The 21,930-nt window shown below is 34.4% G+C and overlaps 1 protein-coding gene across 1 annotated transcript; it reads right to left on the bottom strand.

Annotated features, from left to right (window-relative positions):
* Positions 1-659: 659 nt before the first annotated feature.
* On the bottom strand, positions 660-21,451 carry LOC147065314 (cytochrome P450 9e2-like). The gene is made up of 11 exons (XM_085956462.1): positions 21,394-21,451; positions 17,757-17,905; positions 16,410-16,621; positions 15,580-15,743; positions 11,607-11,750; positions 10,316-10,521; positions 7,720-7,954; positions 6,428-6,649; positions 4,687-4,799; positions 4,012-4,180; positions 660-2,681 (listed from the first exon to the last, which is right to left on the bottom strand). The coding sequence occupies exons 2-11, from the start codon at positions 17,871-17,873 to the stop codon at positions 2,503-2,505; spliced, it is 1,761 nt and encodes a 586-aa protein (XP_085812588.1). The 5' UTR covers positions 17,874-17,905; positions 21,394-21,451; the 3' UTR covers positions 660-2,502.
* Between the last annotated feature and the right edge of the window lie 479 nt (positions 21,452-21,930).

Here is a 21,930-nt window from a genome sequence, read left to right as displayed (position 1 = left end):
ACTTCATTACAATAAAATATTATCATAGACTAAAAAATATACCTAGTTTTATTAATAATTATAAATTTGTCATTCATTTCGAATTTTTTTGCATCTACATAATATCGTCACTGGCCAAGCCAATTAATAATTGTCGTAACCCTCAAATATCAACTTGTTCAGAAAGTGAAAAAAACTGTGAGCATTGGATTTAATAATTATTTTATTACAAATTGAGAATTTTCTTTTATTGATACACCAGAAGCTTACGTTTAGAGGGTTATAGCATTTGGCTGAAATATTTTTTATTAAGTTACAAACGGCTTAAAAAATAGTTTTGAATTATTTTGATATGAAATATTTTTTTGGGGTTTATGATACTTGGCCAGTTCATGTAAGAGTATGCAATAAGTGTATTGCCATCAAAATGTCACTTCGTTTAAAAGCGAGGGTTACGACAATTGACCTGAAGAGTGACGATTTATTATATATTTCCATAGATGAAAATATTAACTGAATTGGCGTTTACAGGTTAGAACTCCATCATACAAATAATATAATATATTGTATAGTATAAAAAGTTAATAGGTAGGTACCTACGTACCTACCTATCCTTATCTAATATTCCTATGTAATAATATTTTCTTTGGTAGATATTATGTAATAATTTGTCAATTATTAGATATGGATATCTTTTTATTGAGGTAGACAGCATCTTAAATTAATAAACAATAATATTATATTTACAATATGTTTAAAAACAATTATTATGGCTACATCATTATAGCATTACATTGAGCTACTTTACGAGCTGTTTGTTGGCGAATTTAAAAGCGGGCGATTCAGCTACTGTGATTGTGATGATGACACACAAAACTTTCCATTCGCTGAGAAGCCACAAGTCAGCGACTATTTAGACAGAACGTAGTTCGTTTATTTACCGGGAGGTTGCTACTACGCTCTACTGCGCAGACGCAGTAGGCCCACACGCCGGCGTGTAGTGTGTAAAGTTGACCGGCTTTCAACTTTTCTCGGTAGATTGTTTACAATCTGCTTGTTAGCTTGTTCGATTATGACACTGGGCGACTTTACAGGCAGATTGTAAATTCGCCTACAAGCAGCTCATAAAGTAGCTCAATGTAATTGACGCATAACAGTGTATTTTTAAATATTTTATCTGGTCTACTAATTTTTATACAAACTGAAGAATTAGGTAGGCATTCATTGTTTGTTGCATAAAATAATGGCACTTATGACAAACTGAAACTCGCTTCAACGATTTTCATAGAAGGTTCCATCTTTGGTGTATATATTTTGTGTCAATCCTGCTTTTATAATAAAATTGTTTTGATCTATAAGTAAATCCATAAAAATGAATAACTGTTTTAATAATAGGTTATATGAAAAACTTAGAAAACATTTGTTTTTGCTTAAAAGTGTCAGATTGAGAATCACTGGGTTTGGGGACAGCTTTGGTTAAATGTCAACTACAGTATAAAAATTGATTTTTTAAAAATAAATAAAAAAAAATTATACTGAAATTGTTCACTGAAAATGTAGAGGGATTATATCAATAAACTTTCCCTAAACATCGTTTAATTAAATTTGTTGAGAATTTAATGGTTTGAGTCGTATAGTATTGCCATGTTCCAGGAATCGTCATAATTAGTGGAATCATGCACCTTTTTACTCACTCACATATTATTATGAAGTTTAGAGCGTGAGTGAAACAAAAGTATAATGATACGTCGCAACGTAACGTTTTTGCAATGCAGAACAAAATGAATGTTATTTTTTTCAGTTTATTGTGATGTGAAATTACTGTTATTTTATATATTTTGTTTATTTTGTTTTTTTACCATTTTCATACTTTAAATTACATTTTTTTCAAATCTCCCCCAGTGGGTCTATTTTATACACAAGGCGGTTATCGTCAGTAAATTATCATACTTACCTAGTGAGGCAGTTAATTGTTAAAATAAGTTAACCGTCTAAACTGTCAAAAATTGCAATGTTTTAAAAGCCCCTTTCTTGGCTGTGTTAATTTTTAGAGCGAGATAGACAGTTTTGATAGTTTAGACGGCTAACTTGTTGCAACAATAAATTATTATAATACCTCAATACATAATAATAAACTGCCATTGATAGCCTTCTTGCGTATAGAATAGACCCACTGTTAAATTTCGGTTATCACGACCAATCCCACCACGGTTTAAAGGGGGTGGAGTCTTACCCGTATTTATATCACTTTAAATAGGTAATAATATTATATTTCTGTAAATCGTTTGTCAACATTGTTTTTGTTGGTGGATTTCAAAAGTTATGGAACATTTACATAGGTTTTTTAAATTTCAATTTTTGTTATTAGACATATATTATGTTTAATAATATGACTGTCCAAAAATAAGGAGGTCATATATTCATAAAATAAAAGAATAAATACAATCTGTCAATTTCATAGTGTTTGTGAAAATTTCTAAATCTGGTAATAAATCACATTAAATGATAATCGTGGGTATCTATTTAATTTCCGGCAATGACTCTTGGCTTTAATCCGATCCAGAATCCATTTTCAGCAGTCATGTTGAATGTAGACTTGGAGATTTTCAGCGGAATTTGGGTCTTCGAGATGACAGTGAAGTCGAACTTGGCCAACATATGGAATATCACAGCTTTCATCTCCATTAAAGCAAAGCGAGAGGCTTCAAAAAAATAAAGAAAGACAATGTCATAAATTCATATATATTTTGAATCCTCTGAGAATATCCTGCGATTAAACAAAAAAAAGACAGATTTTCAGACTGATTGATATGACAGAGTTAAAAAAACATCTTTTTTATACGACACTACCTTACATTTGACTCTTGATTTACAGGGGTCATGTAAAATGGTGAAAAATAAACTTTTATTCAGGGCTCGAAATTGATCGGAACGCACCGGAGCACCGTTCCGGTCCATAAAATCTCCAAAATTATCGCTCCGTCTCGTGGATATATTAATTTGACCGTCTGAGCTAGATATGTCATATAATAAAAAAATCTAACAGACTTATTTTCATAAAATACATATACAATTAGATAACAACGTTAATATTTTCATAAAAATATCGAGCGCTCCGGTTCGTAAAATTTTCCATTTCGAGCGCTGCTTTTATTATAATAATTGCTTGCAATATCTACTTGTATATTTAGAAAATATATGTATTTTAATTAAATTTTCTATTTTTGACAGCCTCACTAAATAGTGCTATGAACCGCTATGATTATTATAATACATTTACTATTGTAGAAAGTGTTGAAAAAAACCTTTTTCTATAGAGGTCTAAATGTATGAAATTGAAGTAAAATGGATCTCTGGTCGAATTATTAACTTGGTTACTTACGGTTTACTACACATTGCAGGTTCATTTGAACATTAATTCTACTATGATATTTCTCTTTAATTTTATATTCACCCGATTAATTAATTACATAAGTACATGGTTCTATGTGCATATATTGCCAAAATAAGACTTGAGCTACACTTAAATAATTCATAGGTTTGAATAGTGTATAATTAAAATCAACTTTAATTTGACATTTTTTCACGCATCTCACATAATATTACCATATTAAAGCAGACATTAGCTATAGGTATATCTGTGGAAAGATACTACTTTGTCAATTTTATGTAGGCAGCCAAAACCAGTATGTACCTATATTGATCATGAGATTATGTAAACAAAGCAACATACTTCAAACTAGATTGAAAGTCTCCATTTTGTTTGTAGGGTTGCCAATATAAAAAGAAAATAATGTATTTGTTACCAATACAGCCACACGTTTATAATAAAATTGTTTGATTCGAAAATCGAATAGCCTTCAAAATTCCTGATACGGTATGCGTAATAGGCTTAGTCTAGAGTATAAATTCTTTTTTAAGAAAAATATTATGATAATTGCGTGGGTTTGGATTACTAGGGAAGCGATTATCTATTCTGATAAATCGAAATTCAATTGTAATTTTAACGAAAAATATATTTCTTTTGCTTACCTATACAATTTCTCGGACCCAATCCAAAAGGCATGTACGTGAACGGCTGAATAGATCCTTTGTTCTCATCGGAGAATCTTTCCGGGTCGAATTTATCCGGATTTGGGAAATATTTCGGGTCACTGTGGATAGCGTAAACTGGTATCGAAATTCCTTCACCAGCTGCAATCTGTAGGAGATGAAATGACATTAACACAAACGCATCATACTCGGATGATTGCACACATAGACAGGTTTACAACCTTATTAACAACAACTATTATTATGTATCCTAAAATAACATTTGAGCAGTCGGATCAGAGTGTTCCCTTCGAATAATCTTAGCTTAAATAAGTTACACTAGTGGATTTTTTGTTCTCTCCTGAACAACTGCATCAAATACAAAGTGATAATAATCATGAGATTAAAATATAACTAAGTTTTTCACTTGCAATTTGCCACAGAATAGGTAACGCCGGATTTGAGTAGATTCTTTAAGAAGTTTGGCTACCTACCTGGCTACCTACCGAAGAATGACTTTGGCTGGCTTTAGGTGGCTTATATTGAAGTGCACAAAAACTAGACTTATTCTGAGGTCTATATTATGATGTTCTTAGAATCGAACATGGTAAAAAAAATAAGTTTCTGGGTATACAGAAAGTAGGCGAAAACCAAGAGTAAAAACATGAATTATACCGTGTATCCTTTGTGATCTGCTGTCTGATCTGAGTCGGTTGGTGGAGGTAAAGTGTAGGATTTGACGCATTTTCTATCACTGGTAACAACTGGAGACCACAATCTCAATGTTTCTACAATTAAAAAAATCTATTAAACCATCCGTATAGGATAGAGTAGTGATCCATGACAGAGATTCAGCGAGGCCCTGGGTTTCTGCAAGAATTCGAATATATTTTTAGTAGGTAATGGAGTAAAAAATAGTTTATCATGACCTATTTTTAAACAATGAAGTATTTTTAAGTATCTTGACTAGAGATAGCATGTCAAAGAAGTATTTACCTAAAAAGAGTTTTACTTAGTAGAGGAAATTTTGTAGCAAATATGTATGAAGGAATAAAAATTGATAAACTGATTGGCGAGTAATGAGTGTTACTACTTACTATGTACATTTTGTTTTGTTTCTCTAAAATCATTTAAAATATCTACGTTAACGTTGCAGTTATGTGTTAATTAATTTTTTATGACTGCACGCCATTTAATGCCGTTTTTATGTATGGATGCTTCCTATATCTGGCTGTCATCTACATTTCCTATAGCGGAAGAGTCGACAGGTGAGCAGGGGTCGAACACAGCGTTTCGTGGTTAATGTTGGCACAAACGCTAAGTGTTAAGGTAACTCGTATATCTGAAGTATAGGAAATAAATATTGTTTTCCAAAAGAATTAGTTGATTATTATTTACTGGATACAGCCAGTGATGTTCACAGAGCATAATTATATGTCTTCCTCTTATAGTGATATTCCCTAGCGGAGGTCAGCCACCGCCCACCAATGCTTATCATTGATCTTTCCTTGGATGACAAGTTGGGGAATGTTGTACTTTATCCTCTCATAACATGGCCAAGGTACTGTAATTTTCTAGTTTTGATACTACGCAGAACATCTCGGTACTTTCCTATTCAATTGAGAACTTTAACATTCGTCATCCCAGTCAGTCCAATTAATTTTGAGAATGCGTATATAGATACAGCTACATTTCAAAAGCTTCAACTCTCCGTGATATTTCTTGGTTTAGCGTCCATACTTCCATACCATAGAAAAGAATTGAGAAAACATAACAACGCACCATACACAGTATCAGACTTAGGTTAAGCTCTCGATTGCTAAGGAGGCGTCTCATTTTGAGAAAGGCACTCCTTGCGATCTCAATTCTAGTTTTTATTTCCTAAGACTGGTCCCATTTCTCATTGACCCATATTCTTAAATATTATTATAATTGGTCACATGTTCAATTACAGATAGGTAGATCGTGCATTATTTAGGAGTAGTACGGCATAATGTATTAGTGTAGTGGGTAAAAATTTTAATAAGCGAGTATTCTTAATATATCTATGTGTCCAAAACTATTGGATATGCCAATAAACACAAACTTGATAATACTGTGCTGTATTTTTGTTATGTTACAATGCAATTTTTTGACAAAAGTAAAATGGATAGTATGTAGTAGAAGTAGGCAGTGATGTTTTACTGCCAACTGGATTGTTCAATTTTTTATTCTATGTTCCTTGCTGCTACATGAATTTAGCTCCTAAGTAAAACTCTCTCTATTTAATTTTTAAAAAATAGGACATGTTAACCGATTTTTGTTGTAATTACTAAGTTCATACTTCTTCATTGACTTTTGCGAAATTTTATGAAACCCAGTTAGGAATCATTGAATCAAATTGTATGTAGAGAGAAAACTGTATTCAGTTACCCACCTGATACTACCATGTCCATGTATTTCATATTCTGTAGATCATTGTAGTGTACATGGCCGTTGTTTCTTAAAGCGACTTCATCAATTTCTTCTTGAAGCTTCTCTTGAATATCAGGATTCATGGTAAGCTCATGCGCTATGAAGCATAGAACAGAAGATGAGGTGTCGAAGCCAGCAAAGAAGAATATAAAGGCCTGGCCAACTAATTCATCGTCAGTCCATTCTGTAAAGATATAATATAAGTTTTGAATATATTTAATCACAGCTTGCCAGATACTTTTTCTTTTCTGACGTTTCTTTCCTGCGTTGAACCTTCACCGCCTTAATGAGACTGCCCTGTCCTTCACTCTCATTCTCCAAACGATTACTCATAGCAAGTCTCTCTGTCCACCGAAGTTATAGTTTTCTGTGCTCTGTTTTCATTGTACATAGTTCACTAAATGTGTGTGGCGTTTCATCGGAGCTAGATCATCCATATATGTCACACGTCCACATGTGTCTGGCAGATGATAGGTTTTGATAAATCTGATGATGTTGGGCTTATCAAAGAGGTTGAATGATGAAGGCATAGGCCAGGCATAGCACTGTTGAAGAGTGACATTTGGAAGGTAGGCTGTGAAATCCAAAAATAGAGTGCACAATTTATATATATTTTTATATAAAAATATATTTAATAAAGGTACACATAATTTGTTTTTTATTCTAAAATTAAGTATGACTTAAAGGGGTAGAATTTTATTTTAATTACATAATTTTTGGAAGCATGATGTTCAACTGATATTTTAGAAATTTAGCTATAACCTTTGGAAATATACTACCTCATCAATGTTATATTGTAGGCAACCAAAAGCAATAAATACATTAACCATTATTTTAAACATGAATAATCATGTAAAACACTGAGAAATGCATGTGTAGATTATGTAAATAAAGCAACATACTACAATTCAGAACACAAGCCACCATTTTGTTTTTGGGGCTGCCAATAGAAGAAGAAAATAATGAACTTATTACCAATACAACCACATGTATAATTTGTTTGATTCAAAAATCGAAATGCTTTCAAAAATCCTAATTTTTAAATGCTAATATGCATTATCCTTCTGTGTAGACTCTAAATTCTTTGATTCATCCCATTATTTATATTGAATATGAAAAGAAAAATCTCACATACGGTCTATTGGATAATCAGTAACCTGTATTTTTGTTTGTGACATTAATTGTCGCTTAAAATTATTTATTCCTAAACTCGTCTTGCCATTATTTATAAAATTAATATGTAACACAACTTACGGCGTTTTACAGTTTCCTTTCCAACAGAAGACTCTTCAACCGTAGCGAAGCCATCATTAGCATCCTTAGAATCTGATTCCACGTCACACTTCAGAGACCCTTTCTTCGCTTCCATGAGGAGCTGAATCATGTCAGGTCTCAAGATTTTTCCTTCCTCCCTCGCTTTCATGCTGTCACACACCAGGTGTCTAAAGAAATTGGTCACTTTATCTGCAAACACCTTTAGCCCTATCATCTGAAAACGGATCATCACTATCATGCCAATAATGAAATTGGTTTAATGCCTGTAATCGTAATGTTTAATTACTAGATACAAGTAAGCGCATCATATTTTTTAAGTAATAATGATTTTAGTACATGTGATAAGTCTATTTTTTTTCTCCAGCACATAATAACTTGTTTCAGGTAGATCCAGATTAGTCATACGTTATTTTCATTTTTGTCATATCAGATAGTCATTGTTTATGTAATCTATACTGTACAACAGTGGCGAAGGGTGGAGGTAGACTGTTAAGATCAGCCATAAATAGTGCATACTAAACTTTGGTAGTCTTACAGGCGGTGTTGGTTAGTTTTGAAAATTCAATTAAACCCTGTGAAACCAAGCCAGTTAATTTAACTTCTAAATAATTCCTGAAAAAAACAGGTACCTATTGCCTTTCCACTTTTATCAGCTACTTTATGACTTTAAGCCAGCATTCTTTTAAAAACTGAAAGCAATAAAATATGATATTAAAACCCTTGATGAAAAAGCAATGCAAATAAGAGATTTATACAAATAAAAATTAATTGATTTTATTTAATTTTGTATCGTGGGGGCCTCAAAATCATTATGTCCGTCGGGCCTTCACCACCCTAAATGCACCACTGGTGGAGGTAGACTGTGGGGATTCGACATAAATAGCGCATACTAAACTTTGTCAGTCATACTTTTTTGTTTTCATTGAACTAAGAATACAAATTGCAGCTGGTTTTTAAAATTCGATTAAACCATGCCTAACCAAACCATAATAGATAACAAATATTCTCCTATCTATAAAATACATAAAATTATGTATAATTAAATGGCATAATTTTAGATATTTTGTAGATAGAAGAATATTTTTATATAATATCTAATAAGTATGATTTGCTTTAGGCAGGGTTTAATTGAATTAAAAACCAACCAGTGCCATCTGCAATTTATATTCTTAGTTCTATGAAAACAAATAGGTATGACTGACAAAATTTAGTTTACACTATTTCTGTCCACAGCCCACCTTCACCCTTCGCCACTGAGTATTTTACTGAGTAAATTGGTCTTTTATTATTATTATTCTTTAGAATTGTTTTCTATTTGTACAGATTAGATAACTATGACAGTTTCCATATTAAAACAGAAAACAAATACAGTATAACCCCTATTTTACGTTTTTTAAGGGACTGAAAAAAAAACCTAATTGGAGGGAAAATGTAAAAGGGGGTGAGATACCCGGGATTCCAGCGGCTAGCTCAGGTGTCCATCGAACCCCGGATTCACAAAAAAAGATATTTTAAATTGAGGAGAAATTAAATGAACCACGTCTGTCTCGTGCGTAACTTGGTAATCTTCTTATATTTTACATTTTCTTTACACGTTTACATATTTTGTTTTAACAATAAGTTTCGCAGGTCCGTACATGTTGGAAAAGGGAAGCTCACTAACTTTTTTTTTTCCAAATTTCGCGTACCCACGCCGTCCAGCAAAAAGGACTCTCGTGATTGGCCAAATTTTATCGCGTGATGCTTTTGATTTGACGAATCATGAAGACCACCCCGGCGCAGGCGCGTGAAATTCGAACGTTGCCGGCAAGCGCGGCAAAATTTATTATATTTGAATAAGTACTTATATTTAATCTTAAAATTATCTCTTTCATCCATCATCATTTATACTTTTTAAATTAAATTACATTTATCTTAATTACACCTCCGCCCAATATGTGATTTTCACACACCGGACGAAGGCCTTTACTTATGAATAAGAAAAATTACGTAGTTGAGCAAGGAATCAGATTAGATGTTTTATGAAGCCGTTTCTAGAGGTCAGGGTTACGTTTCGACTTATGACTAATAAATGATTATTTTACACCGGGAGAAGCCCGCCTGTAACAGGGGGTATTGAAAAAAAGAACATTTAAATTTTATGTTTCTAAAAAATAACGTTTTATTAAAAAACAATATTCAATTAAAATTTTTATTGAAATTTTTTTTATTTTTTATTAAAAAAAATCATGTATATTAGTTTGTTGCATTTTTGTTATGTAATTCTCACCTTACGCCGTTCGAATGTCACGACCCAATCATTCATTGTCAAGCGCGCGTAACTCGCATATTTTGAATATTTCCGATGTAAATCGCGGGGAAAGAAAAACGTAAATGCGGGTATTAAATGTACTGAAATATATCGGGACTGAAAAAAATACACGCAATTGCCGGGAAAACGTGAATTCCGGGCACGTAAAAACGAGGTTATAATGTAATTAAAAAAATCATGGGTATTGAGTATGATAAACATGGGTAATGTCTAAATGCTTTCCTTCTTGTTCTATGGAAATGTCAGTTGTTAAAAGTTTCTTACCTTTGCGAATTTAGGAGCTATCAGGAAGAGAAAAAATTTCATCCCTTTTAGTCCCGTGAAATCTGTAGCTTCATTTCCCATCTCGTAGAACTGATTGTTCCTCTCCGAAAGTGAGTCCACTTTCACCCCAAACGCTGAAGATGCGATGACATCGTTTGCGTATCGCCTAAATGCATCCTTCAGCTCCACTTCAATATGGCCTAGCTCTGGAAAATAGAATGTGATACATAAGAATAAAATTTTAAAATAAAAGCAACATAGATCCAGCGATACCTCACCCTCTTGGGTACACCTTGAAGAGGATTGATGGCAGGCACACGAGAGAGACAGGACAAGGATTCATATTGTTGAATTGAAAACATAGATAATATAAAGCAACTGCGCAGCTCACAGTTATTGTGTTACTAATTATTATAATTTACAGATTTTTTGAGAACATTTTATATGGTTGACAATAGTTATTATGTTTTTACTGGAATAAGGGTTACATCAAAGTGTATCCTGGAAAAAATAAAGCATAATGTTAACACTACAAGCTGAAAATACAATAGACGATGAACACATAAATCTGTTAACACAACCGATAAAAAACCTGCATGCTGCCCCAGGGTTGATTTTTGCCGAAGAATGAGTGGTAAACCAGGAATGTTTTGTAAATTAACAATTGGTTTGGATAACATATATGTATATTAATGAGGTCCTCAAAAAGTTTTTGGTAGGTAATTAATGTGACGTCCATGAGACAATGATAGGTTATTATAGAAGAAAGTGATGGCATGATGGACTTGTAACCATCCCATCTTATGTGCCTGCCTGAGAACATAGTTTAACAGGTAGAATGGTGTCAGATTTTTCTGGCAGTGCAGGTGACTCATTTAGGTGATGGTATCGTTATTTTCAAATGACATTAATAATGTTCCAAAGTTATTTCATTGTGGCCGCAATGCCAGAAGAATCTGTCCTTCCTCTAATGAGTGGTAAGGTTAGGTATAGTGTCTAAATTGTGGCTATCGTCTCAATCAGGGAACTCAGAAATAATGGGAACTGAAATACATAACGGGTAAGGCGATAGCAGGCAACCGACTCGAGTAAGGAAGAATCCGTGTTAAACTTACACTCGTGTCAAGAATACGTTTTACGTCGAATACTGAAAACTGCTCTCGGTTTATGCATTTACGCTCATTTAATGTTGGTGTATTACACACTAACCATACTAATACTAATACCATACTATTAACCACTAGTGAGTAATAAACCTCAATAAGTACTTATTAAAAAAAAAAAACCTTACGTTCGTTTTGAGGATTTTGCATTTCCTTCATATAAAATGCGGAAGTTTGTTCTGCGCAACCGGCAACAAACTGAAACATGTTCCTCATCTTGGAGCTGGTGAACGCTGGACTAAGAGTAGCTCTCATGTCACGCCATTTTTGACCTGAAATTAAAATTAGAACTTTTCTGTAATAGTAGTAGACATCACGCAGATTGAAATAACAATATTTGGTTGTCATGGATACAGTGTCACTATGGGCCTGTATCTTCCATACAGCTATTGAAGTCCCTGCACATTTAGAAGATGGAGCCTTCTGACTTTTTACAACGTTTTTATTAGCTCGTATTCTTATTTGTCTGGTGGTTGTTTAACCAGTACAAATCTTGCAATCGATTTTTAACTAACTTCCCGACTAGCTAGACATTTGAAACTTTTAGAATATATCAGAACACGATGCCAATGCATTCTTTTATTACTTTTAGCCATCTTTAAGAAGAATTCAATTCATTTTCAGTTAATTCTGTTTTGTATGAAAAAATATTTCGGATGAAATCCTTAATCCAATCCAATATTATTGGTTGCTAAGTGGGTGGTCCTAGCAACTAAATTATTAATAATTATATACGTGCGTTACTATGGAAATCAAAATGACATTTCAGTATTCTATATTTGTTTGTTTGTTTTTTTATTTACTTCATATCAAGTACAAGTTTGAGCATATTTTTTTTTCGACCATGTCCGATCCTGATAGGATCATATGGGCCTCCACAGAGTGGAGGTTTGTATTGACAGATTTTGTTTTTTACGAGAAATGGATGTCAGCCACTTGCTCAACCTATTAGGTCCATACCCTGATACACATTGAAAAACAATATGTGTACTTGCCAGACCCAGGATTCGAACCTGGGACCCACGGCTTTATAGTCCAACGCTTATGCCGCGCGGCCACTGTGGGCGTATTAAGTTTGAGCATAATAATTCAACAGAAAATTTAAAAACGTTGTATATAAAAAGTTCTTTTTATCTTGTAAGTATCTTTATCGAAATAATTACTTTTCACTTTATTATTAGCGAGCTGTTGCTAAGCAAATCAACAAATCAACGATTCTGACGTTTCAGTTTTACTCGTACTGACTCGTACTATCAACATTAGTGACAGATCAAAATATGCAAATTTTCAGATCTCAATTTATCAGAACCATTTAAAAATACATTCTACATAATAATATAAAAAATAATAGAAATATATTGTTATTTAATTATAAATTATATAAAGTTAAATGTCATAACTGTTTTATTTTAACATAAATGAAACTGAGACATCCTTGAAATAAAATGAATGATATACATATTATTAGATTCTCCAGATATGCACCTACCTACCTATTTCTTTGCACTAACGAAGCTAACGCAAATAAACAACATTTTCCTGCTCATTTTTACACTTCCATAAAGATTGGTTTCGGCGAACTATGTTTTGACTTTTGGCATCATCACGCTGTAAATATATATATATATAGGTAACATCAGTCACGTCCCTAGCAAAAGAGCCGCCATTAAGCAGACTTAGAATGAGAACATCCTCTTTAATTTTTAGTTACAAATTGTCTGCAAATTCGTTATGTCCCTACTTATTATTCATTTCGAGGGTAGATAGTCATTTTACGTTGGTATAGGTAAATCATTCTACAGTGGCACCATAGGCGATTCGCGCGTGTATTGAATTGCTTGCGACAATGCATGTTTCAATGCTAGCAAACAATACCACTACAACTGCAAGCCGCAATTGCCGTACCCATGGTGCCACTGTAAAACGATTTACTTATACAAGAATGAAATAATACTTTAATAAAGATGAATAATGTGTGTAGATTGATATCGCGGACAATGATGTACTGGTGAGATGGATATGATCAAGAGATTACTATGTCGAATGAAGGACTCGTGACAATAGTAGTACGTCTCGTGACAGACTCGATGAGTTGAGTGAGGATTCAAAGACTGTCTTTTTTATATTAATGCAGTACATATATATATTACAATAGATATTGTCATGATTACCAATCAAAACGAACACTACTGATCTAGTTATGAATAAGGAAACGCTGCCAATAATTATTATTGCTCTATTTTTTGTTTTAATAACAAACCTACATAATATTAAAGTGTGTCATTCATTTAATGCCGAGTAGTATATTGCTATATTGATTTTCGGCTATCTTAAACATACAAATACAACATCTTTAAATTGACATAGGTATCATATTTTGAAGTACGCGGAAGTCTGTGGCTCTGACAAGTTTGAAGGTACACTTACACTTACACCCCCATTACGATATGTATTACAATGGGTAGATATTAGAACAAAACAATAATTATGCTGTCAGCATTTTTATGCCTCCATTATTTAAGATGTCGGTTGTCTGCTACATGGAAAATCACCACAGGTCTTAAAAGTTATAATACCTATTTGTAATCGTTCCCTCCTTCGCCATCCTTTATAACAGTGCTCCGCAACCTTTTTTCACCCACGGTACACCAAAGGTCTTCTCAGAATTCCACGGCACACCACACGTAAAACATTATACACCAAAAAATGGACCCCAAGCCAGGATATTTGGCGGGCCCCCTACCTGTCGGTAAGGTTAAAGGCAGGGTGATACTCTAAAATAGCGTTTTTCAAATGGTGTTTGAGGTAAAATTAATGGTATTGATTGTATGTTTGGCGATTTTTTGTATTTATTAATACATCCACTTGAATTATGGATAGTTGTCGGGTGTCGAGTATTGCCATAATAATAATAAATTGTATCCTACAATCACATGTTGTAAAATATTAATACCAGCGTAGTAGAATAGCGCCTTTTTTACTATTGATGCAAATTCAAAATTTGTGTTTATCTCACTTATCTGGCTGACCTGCCACGCCGGCCCCCACTGAGCCTAGGCCTATAGGCTAGAACCCTGTCAGCTCCCCCCTTGTGGGGGCCATGCACAAAAATATGTTTTTTATTTGATAAATAATTAAATATAAAAACATTATAACACATGACGAAGAACTAAAAATGTACATATTTATATGTATTTGAATTATCAATAGAATAATACTAATTTATTAATGTGATAACTGAGCTTGTTTCAATGAACGTAAAAAAATTTTATACTTACTTATTTTGACTTGATATTTGAAAGAACAATCCGAAGTTCTCGGTCAAGACCCTTCAAACAAGACTGCTTATTATTTTCAATTACAACTTAATTTGAAAAACTTTGTCTACCTAGATAGGTCCCTTGTCGTAGGAAATCAGAGCTGAACTGCGGTAGCCTTGTCGGAAATCCGATGATATTCTTTATTAACCGAAATCCAGAAAATAACCAATAGAACATCGGCAAAGGTTAGTTTTAGCATTCCGTCGTTTCTCAATCCAACCAATTCCTTTCAAATTTATAGGGAAAGCGCTTCTATAGAATTTTCAGCATTGGTTGCAAAAGGGTTTCGAATCCAGTCATATTGATTGTATGAAAGTAATGATGAAATTTATTTTGCAGCAAAGTTAAATATTTTCGAGTCGGATCTCCTTTGGTACATTTGTAGAGATCCTTGTCTTAAAACCCCTTCTACTTTATCAGAGCACGTTAATATATTTTTATTCTGACCTTGCATTGTTTTATAAAGTTAATACAGGTACTCAAATATATTACCAGCCATATACGAAAATTTGGCTATTAAGTATTGGAAAATATACAAAATAATTGTATTTTTATATAAATAATGTATTTGTTTTTTGGAGCAATGCGCCGCGGCACACCTAGCATCGTCCCACGGCACACCGGTTGCGGAGCACTGCTTTATAATATGCTGCCCCTATGCAACGCATGACCTACCTAGCCCCATGTGACATCACTGCCTGTGAAGTATATTTAGCTACATTTTCAGGATGCCAGAATTCGGTTTGCTTGATGAATAAGCGTCAAAATAAAATTTGCTTACCTTTCAGGGAGAACAGACTGCTTCCTAAGAGTGGATCCACGGATTCATCAATTGTCCCAAAGTGGTCGGTGAAATGATCAAAGTCTTTCACCGTCACCTGCCTAATTAACTCCAAGTCTCTGATGAGTACCGATCTCGAAAAGAATAAGCCAGTGCCGATGTATCTGTAAAAGAAATTTGGTGAATATCAAAATGAACCATTTATTAACCATTATTCTTGTTTGTCCGGTGGTTGTTTGTCCAGTACAAATCTTGCAATCGATTTTTAACTAAATTCCCGACTAGCTAGACATTTGAAATTTTTAGAATATATCAGAACACATGCCAACGCATTCTTTTAATACTTTTAGCCATCTTTAAGCAGAATTGAATTCATTTTGAGTTAATTCTGTTTTATATAGAAAGTTATTTCAGAAAAATCCGTAAAAAGTAAAAGACTATTATTGGTTGCTAAGGGGGTGGTCCTAGCAACTAAATTATTAACATATACGTGCGTCACTATGGAAATCAAAATGAAATGTCAAAATGACATTTCTGTATTCTATATTTGTTTGTTTGTTTGTTTTTTATTTACTTCATATCAAGTACAAATTTGAGCATATTGAGCATAATAATTCAATAGAAAATTAAAAAACGTTGTATATGGAAAGTTCTTTTTATCTTGTAATTATTTTAATATTTATTTTAAAATGCATTGAATTTTATAAAAATATAGATGTGTATAACTTGAAATCCCCTGTATTTATATCAAATCGAGCTTCAATATTGGGACCTAACCTAAATAAGATTCGATATAAATAAAAATGATTTAAAAAGATAAAAAAACTTACTTTTGTCCGGGATGTGTGTAATACTGACGACAGACCAAATCTTTTAAGTGCTCCAACTGGAATATAACACCTATCGTGTCCTTAACGAAAGACCACAATGATGTTGCCTTCACTCCATTGCGAGCGAAGTGGCCGATGTTGCATGACGACGCATACCAAGACAAGATGACTCCGCCGACAACACACAGAAGGATAATGCCCAGAATCATGATCTGCCAACAAATATTACATCAGGGTTTACTTAAATAGTTCTGAAAATAAATACAACTAAAACTTGAGACGTAGCCTCACAGACTTCCCGTGCTGGTAGGCAGGTCATGCATTGCTAAGGGGTAACAAATTATAAAGGGCGGGAAATGAGGAACGATTCCATTAAGCAGACGATATAATCGCTAGGTACGTTAAAAAGTACTTACCGACATCACTCATAAAAACGTAAGGAGACCTCCACACTTGTCAGCGCCTCACAGTTGCGAAGGGTGGAGGTAGGTTGGTAAGATCCGACATAAATAGTCCACAGTAAACTTTGTCAGTCAAACTTATTTGTTTTCATTGTGCTAAGACTCATCGAACAAGCTAACAAGCAGATTGTAAACAATCTACCGAGAAAAGTTGAAAGTCGGTCAACTTTACACGCTACACGCCGGCGTGTGGGCCTACTGCGTCTGCGCAGTAGAGCGTAGTAGAGACCTCCCGGTAAAAAAACGAACTAGGTTCTGTTAAAATAGTCGCTGGCTTGTGGCTTCTCAGCGAATGGAAAGTTTTGTGTGTCATCATCACAATTGCAGTACCTAGGTGAATCGCCCGCTTTTAAATTCGCCAACAAACAGCTTGTAAGGTACCTAGCTCAATGTCATTCAGTGAAGTCCCTAGACAAAATGCCGCCCCTGCGCAGGGCCATAATGCCGCCCTATTTTTATACAATATTTTTTATCATCCGTGCTCGTGTCGTTTCTGGTCACCAAAGACATCGAAGGGCATCGGAAGTAAACTAGACATCGCGAACCCGACGAAAAAAATACAGTCCTGTTGAACCTTTTATGTTAATTAATACATTTTGTTTCCAATCAATGAGCTGATTTTTTTAAAAGGAAAGATTATCTTTATTTATTAAGTAGGTACTCAGCTTACTTAGCTATTTCTATATATACCAAATGATTCTCCTCGATTTGCCGCTCTTCGAGGTACTGCCGCCCCCAAACGACGCTCAATCCGCCTACCCCCACGGGACATCACTGATGTCATTGACGCATTAATGCAGAGGACTCAATATGTTGAGTAAATTTCAAAAAGCAAACTATCATTCATTCAAAATAATTTTCATATGTCCGAAAATAGTATTTTTACTTGTTTTATTTGGGTGCCGGACGAAATCCCGAAGGCCGAAATGCCGAATGCTGAAATCCCGAAAGCCGATATCCCGAAAGCCGAAATCCCGAATACCGAAATCCCGAACGCTGACATCCCGAATGGCCGGAATCCCGAAGGCCGAAATCCTGAAAAGTAAAAAAATACAAACATCAATAATTGCGCAATTGTTGTAAAAGAGACAAAATCCATTTGTTCCACAAAATTGTCTCTCCTGCAAAAAATTGTGCAATCTTGAAAACCCATTTTCCGCAAAAAATGTGTTTTTGCCCCCTACAAAAATTGGGCAATTCGAGATTGCACAATTATTGATGTTTATATTTTTATTTATCGTTTTTTATATTTCCAGAAAAAATGGGCTTTTGTCTTTCTTGTAAAAATTGCGCAATTCAAGATTGCGCAATTAATTATGTTTGCATTGTTTTATTTTTCGGGATTCCGGCCATTCGGGATTTCGGCCATTCGGTATTTCAGCTTTCGGGATTTCGGTATTCGGGATTTCGGCTTTCGGGATTTAGGTTTTCGGGATTTCGGCCATTCGGGATTTCAGCATTCGGGATTTCGGCCTTTGGGATTCCGGCCTTCGGGATTTCGACCCAAACCCGTTTTATTTACCATCATTCAAGCACGAACACAAGGTGGCAGCTCGGGTTCGGACCTTTCCATGTACATTTATCATGCCCAGAAACACCGCACTGATTAAAGCAATACGCACCTAGCTTGCAGGTATAACTAAGGGTGTTTACCTACGAACTATTGCGAGCTGTCGCACTCACAAGTGATTATCGAATGCGCGTGGTTTAAGCGATGGTGCCCACAGACGCGTCGGGCGCGCGAAGTCGGCGAATGCAGTGTTTATTCATAACCATAATCACACGTCTCTTCCCGCGCATTACCCTTCACCTATGTTATAAGCGGCCCAAGCAGCACAAAATAAATATTATTACAGCGCCTCTCATAACAAAGCAATAAAAATATTATATTATTTCGGGGCTTGTAATTAAAATTTACGACGACATTATTCAACCAGCGATAAACTGAACACGCAATAAAATAAAACAATGACTTCTCTGTAATTAAATAATTGCTTTTCGCCCGTCGATCGACAAGGCCTCGCGCAGCGTGTTTACGCGCGCGCCGCATGAATAATCGTTTTTTCGCGAATCACCGCTTCTCGGCGATACGAATGAAAGAAAATACAATGGAGTCCATTCATTGAACACAGCGAGTAAAAACAAGCTGCGCGAGGCATCGTCGATCGACGGGCGGAAAGCAATTATTTAATTACAGAGAAGTCATTGTTTTATTTTATTGCGTGTTCAGTTTATCGCTGGTTGAATAATGTCATCGTAAATTTTAATTACAAGCCCCGAAATAATATAATATTTTTATTGCTTTGTTATGAGAGGCGCTGTAATAATATTTATTTTGTGCTGCTTGGGCCGCTTATAACATAGGTGAAGGGTAATGCGCGGGAAGAGACGTGTGATTATGGTTATGAATAAACACTGCATACGCGGACTTCGCGCGCCCGACGCGTCCTGTGGGCATCATCGCTAACGGTCATAATTATTAGGATCTTTAGTGTCCGTTTGTGTCGTACTGTATTGTCTTTAAGACAATACGTAAACATTGGATGATTCAGATAATAGCACCAATTAATTAATGAATGCCGCAGGTCATCCAGTGGCCATAGGTTTTGCGTGTCGTAGAATACCGAACGGAGTGGGACCATCCCGTGGAGGCTGTCCGACAGCCAAATCATCTTGACCATGATCCTCACTCATGAGGTCCTGACGAATAATATTCCATTTATCTCAATAATTAATATTTTATTCCGGTTGTGGGGGGGGGTCTGCACCCGTAAAACCCTCTACCCTTGTGTGTGCGCCTGTGTAGGACGTCTACGTAACAATTCATGCAATTTATTGAATACAATGAAACTGACTTGATTAAAGTAAAACAAAAAAAAATTGGCGCCATGGGCAGCTACCACAGGATAGGTTGAAATGGTTATAGAAACAGAACAGATAATAAATAGAATACCGATAGGCTAATACGCCGCATTTTGAAGCAGGCTTTTGAATGTGTGAGTCTCCTACGAAAATGAAGCACGCATTATGCACGTGCAATAGTGTGTGTAATACACCAACATTAAATTAGCGTAAATGCATAAAGCGAGAGCAGTTTTCAGTATTCGACGTAAAACGTATTCTTGACACGAGTCTAAGTTTAACACGGATTCTTCCTTACTCGAGTCGGTTGCCTGCTATCGCCTTACCCGTTATGTATTTCAGTTCCCATTATTTCTGAGTTCCCTGGCAGCTACATTAAAAAAATATGCACCTACATAATAATATTATTTATAAGACTACAACAGGTTAAGAGTCCATATGACAGTACTTAGTGTAGCGAAACAGTAGTGTATTATTAGTAGAAGTGAAACAATCGCAAACATCCTGGCATTGATAAAATCACATAAATATGTTGTGACTTCACCGGGTCGAACCCGGAGCCCCCGGATGAAAGGCCAGTGCTTTACACACTGCACTACGAGAGGCTCCTATATGCCTTCCACTGCCATATTTTCTTTTTTACACTAGAATACTAGAACAAACCGTGGTACCCAATGGTAGAAGTGTAGTAGAATATATGCTTCATTGCTTTGCACCCCGTTTCTAGGATGAAAATGATGTAATATTATTCTAAAAATATTTTAACATATATTATCTATTTATTTATTCATATTATATTTATACAAGTGAATATCATTTGATTAAATTTTATGCGAGGTAATCAGGCAAATAGGCGTATCAGTTTAGTAAAAAAATGCGAAAAAGGTGCAAAGTTATAAAACATATAATCTAGCAGTGAAGCAATCGCAGAAACACCCGGTTAATAAAATCGTATAGATGGAGATGTATTGTGTCTCACCAAGAATCAAAGCAGAGCCCCCGGATCAGAAGCCAGCGCATTACGGTTGATAAGATTATATTATGCAAGTCATATTTATTTACTCAAGTATATTTTATCAATTTATAGTAGATATAGGATTAAAAAAGTATAAGTACATAGATAGGTAATCTAATATATATTATATTTCTTACATTAGTAACAAACAATTATTTAAATATAAACATACAATGATCTTATACTAAAATATATATTCAAACCATTTCAATACAACAGAAGTTATGTAGATAGATACTTTATTTCTTTCTTTTATTGTGTTAACTGTCAATTCATGGTGAAAATACATTGTATAATTAGTTTAAATAAAACGAAAAAAATTGAGGAAAATTTCCACTTTTATCAAATAAAAAATGTCTTTCTGAGGCGGACGAAATCGGTCCAGTTATATTTAACAAAAGTGGAATTAGTACTATATTATTTGCTTTTTATTTAAACTAATAATAGTTAGATACAAGGTCTTTTTGTATGATGTTCATTGTTATTTTTGAAGTAATTTGTTGTAATGAAGGTTAAATTAATTAATGGGTATGATTTGAACCTGTATTTTTTATACAAACGGTATGTCCCATTTAAGTTAGTGTAGGTGAATCGGAGATATTTTAAATTAATATTTCATATTGATAATTAACAATATAATACATACCTATACTATGTATTATAAGAGCATTTACACGAGTATCACAAACAGATTTGAAAATACTAACTATGATAATGCTCAATGTTCGGTGTTGCCCTGTAAAGTAAAATTATTTGTGCTTGACACAGTGCCGCCAACCGTGCGATAATTTTAATTGGACATAAATAATTATTACGCCAATAAATATTATAATTTTGACGGATTTAATACCTACGAAAATCTTCCGTGTATTACAGTTTTTTTAGAAATAGTTTTTGACTCATGTTTTAAAAAAAGATTTTGGCACTGATTTGATAGCTGCTGCCAAGAACAAGTATTGACACCATGGCTCCCAAAAGGCTCTAGCCGATGGACCCGGCGGGGCGGGTCGACCCGATAAATGAGATAAACACACATTTTAAATTTAACTAATAGTAAAAAAGGCGCCTACGGCGCTATTTTACTTCGGGATTATTCCCACTTTAAAATATATATGGTTGTGCTACACATTTCTAGTGGTTGTGTATTTATACTCGATAACTCTATAATTAGATGTGTTAAAAA

This window comes from Rhyacophila brunnea, unplaced genomic scaffold, assembly GCF_057557595.1.
Source record: "Rhyacophila brunnea isolate RB1 unplaced genomic scaffold, BYU_Rbru_1.0 scaffold_6, whole genome shotgun sequence".
Classification (NCBI taxonomy): Eukaryota; Metazoa; Arthropoda; class Insecta; order Trichoptera; family Rhyacophilidae; genus Rhyacophila; species Rhyacophila brunnea.
The sequence above is the reverse complement of the archived record's forward strand: the minus strand, read 5'-3'. Positions and strand labels throughout refer to the sequence as shown.

What these genes read in the sequence shown, in the direction of transcription:
- LOC147065314 (XM_085956462.1), bottom strand. Translation starts at nt 17,873, where the DNA reads ATGTCAGCGTTCGGGATTTCGGTATTCGGGATTTCGGCTTTCGGGATA. An exon ending in CCGGCACCCAAATAAAACAA is followed by an intron (nt 16,622 to 17,756) that starts GTAAAAATACTA and finishes ATTTGTTGGCAG; the next exon opens with ATCATGATTCTGGGCATTAT. An exon ending in AAAGGAAACTGTAAAACGCC is followed by an intron (nt 6,650 to 7,719) that starts GTAAGTTGTGTT and finishes ATATCTTTACAG; the next exon opens with AATGGACTGACGATGAATTA.